Source organism: Etheostoma spectabile, chromosome 20 (genome assembly GCF_008692095.1).
Source record: "Etheostoma spectabile isolate EspeVRDwgs_2016 chromosome 20, UIUC_Espe_1.0, whole genome shotgun sequence".
NCBI lineage: Eukaryota > Metazoa > Chordata > Actinopteri > Perciformes > Percidae > Etheostoma > Etheostoma spectabile.
This window is the reverse complement of record NC_045752.1, coordinates 20,388,435-20,391,176: the sequence shown is the minus strand read 5'-3', so window position 1 is coordinate 20,391,176 and position 2,742 is coordinate 20,388,435. Positions and strand designations below refer to the sequence as shown.

The 2,742-nt window shown below is 42.0% G+C and overlaps 1 protein-coding gene across 1 annotated transcript in view; it reads left to right on the top strand.

The window, feature by feature from the left end:
* The window catches only part of LOC116670091 (protein-tyrosine kinase 6), a 20,251-nt gene that overhangs the window by 6,114 nt on the left and 11,395 nt on the right, over positions 1-2,742 (top strand). Inside the window, exons 2-3 of the mRNA XM_032500399.1 lie at positions 934-1,055; positions 2,214-2,377. Coding sequence (XP_032356290.1) covers positions 934-1,055; positions 2,214-2,377 — 286 coding nt within the window. The remainder of the gene's footprint in view (positions 1-933; positions 1,056-2,213; positions 2,378-2,742) is intronic.

Sequence of the window (2,742 nt, the reverse complement as noted above, 5' to 3'; positions counted from 1 at the left end):
CTCTCATCACTAACGTCCACCGTTATGTTCTTCCCAGTCTATCGGTTATGGAGCCTACATAACGTTATCTGTCCTCAAATCACTAACCCCACCCATTGTGTTCTTCCCAATCTATCAGTTATTTAGCCTACATAACCTTATCTGTCCTCACATCACTAACGTCCCCTGTTATGTTCTTCCCAGTCTATTTGTTACTTAGCCTACATAACCTTATCTGTCCTCACATCACTAACGTCACCCGTCGTGTTCTTCCCAGTCTATCAGTTATGCAGCCTACATATCCTTATCTGTCCTCACATCACTAACATCACCCATCATGTTCTTCCCAGTCTATCAGTTATTTAGCCTACGTAACCTTATCTGTCCTCTTATCACTAACGTCCCCCATCGTTTTCTTCCCAGTCTATTGGTTACATAGCCTACATAACCTTATCTGTCCTCATATCACTAACAGATACATAGATAAACAAAGTCACAACAAACAAATTCCACTTCATGCATTCACTGCTGTTCCAAGCCTACCTTCAGCCTCAGGCCACCATCAGAGCCCAGATAATACCCTGAGGCAGAAAGCTCAGTGTTGGAACATCAACGGATGCCTTCTTCATTTTGCGTGCTGTACTCTTTTCTTAGCACCTGCTTTAAAGACCTTTGCATGTTCAGATTCTCTGAAGGTATACCATGAAAAATGAAAGCAGATCCCAGGGTGTTCACAGGTACATATTGATGTCAAATCCAATGCTGTTTTGATGAGCAACAGAGAGTAAATCACCAGATCTTGTACACAAAGATTATTTTACAAGGTGATTTCAGAATACATAATTTGCAAGATTTCTCAGATGATTATTTTTCATTGTCACACAGTTAAAGTTTGTAACCATGCAACCACTTTCTAATAATTACTTTCATCTATGTCTTTCTGTCTTAAACCAGGTGGTATTTTGGGACAATGAGCCGCCATGAGGCACAAAGCCACCTGCTGGGAGCAGAAAATGATCACGGCGCTTTCCTCATCCGACGCAGCGCGAAAGATGACGTTGGATACGTTCTTTCACGTAAGATAAGAGGAGAGAGGGCAGATGGAGAAGCCCAAAAAGAGAACAAGAGGCGTGTGGTGTTTGAGGGTTTAACTAAAAGTGAGGGAGGAGGGAGTTTTATTTCTGTGCAGTTTGTAATTATTTATTTCATTTCTTTTTGTTTACATGAGCATGACGGCCACCAAAGCGCAGCAACCCGTTGGTGCCGCTGTAGCTGCTACTTCACCTGGATCATTGGTCTGATTGGTTGAAAGATTATCCAATTGCGCATTTGAGCGGTGTCCGTTGGTGACGCCCCTTTGGAAATGAGCTGTGAAGGAACTTTCCCCAAACTCACTCAAAGTTACAGCTGAGAACGGTCTGGTGCTGAATAGTCTCAGGAAGGACCTTGTTTTGGTTTTCGTTCAGAAGTAGTTTTAGTCGTCAACAGAAAACTCAGATTGGACAGATAGTCTAGCTAGCTGTCTGGATTTACCCTGCAGAGATCTGAGGACCAGGTAACCATAGTCCTCAGAAATCCACCAGAGGTTAGAACGCCAAGACAAAGAAAGCGAAAGGTGAAGGACATCGGCATAAAGACTGACATGCATCAGGGGGAATTTTCTGGGCACCGGAGTAATCCTTGAAGTGGAACATTGTGGATATATACTATGTTTCAACTAATCTTCTGATTTATTGATCCCAAACAACTAGAAAGCTGTAGTGTGTTATGACTTTGTATAGTTGACAGTGTCACAGTGACAGTAAGATAAAGGGTGTCCCTTACCCCATTCTGTTCCCAACGAAGTTAATATCATTCTAGCTTTATGCATTTCTATTTGGCAATGTTACTATAAGTGCTAGGCTCTTGAGGAAAAAAACCTGATCAAGAACTCTTGTCTATTTGTCTATTTGAAATAGTTTGGCATGCTGGGAAATACACTACAGTTCATTTTTTGGCAGAAAGTCAGCATAGACGATCGATACCACTCTCATATCTGTAAGATAAATTTGAAGCTACAGCCAGTAAAAGGTTAGCTTAGCATAGTGTTAGAGACAAACCATTTGAAATTTAAATTGAACTGCATTAAAAGAAAAGCTTTGCATTCCTGTTGACTTTTCTTTGGAATCTATTTGGGAATGGGTTTGTAGGAGCTTAAAGTACAACGTAAGACTTGTTTGTGAATCTTCCTGCAGTGAGGTCGAGCAGTGGGGTGAAGCATTATAAGATCCTACAAGCAGATGAGAGGAATTTTTACGTGGAGCAGGGGTTCAATTTCAGCTCTCTGATCGACTTGGTGGAGCACTACCGCGCAAACAGCCTGAACAACACCGGCCCACTGGGAACCTCCTGCAAGAGGGTAGGACAGGCTTTGTTGCTTCTTTGTTTCTTCTTGCTTCTTAGTTCCTCTTATTTTCTGGTCAGAACAAAAAAGGGTGGACGCCAAATTTAATACAAAGAGCAACAAATGTGCTTCCTTGAAAATGTGCCCTAAAATGTGCTTCCTTGTGTTTGTAGATGTGTGTGTATATGTGGGTGTGCAACTAATAGTGTGTTCCAAATCGCGCACTTCTGTACTAAATACTAACTTTTTGAGTACATAGTTCGTTCACATTGTCGAATCGCGGTCAAATCAGTGCACTTTAGAACCCGGATGGTGCACTCAAAACGGGCAGAAAACTGAGTGCGTATCGATGGACACTTTCCACACTCAACGGTCGCCAT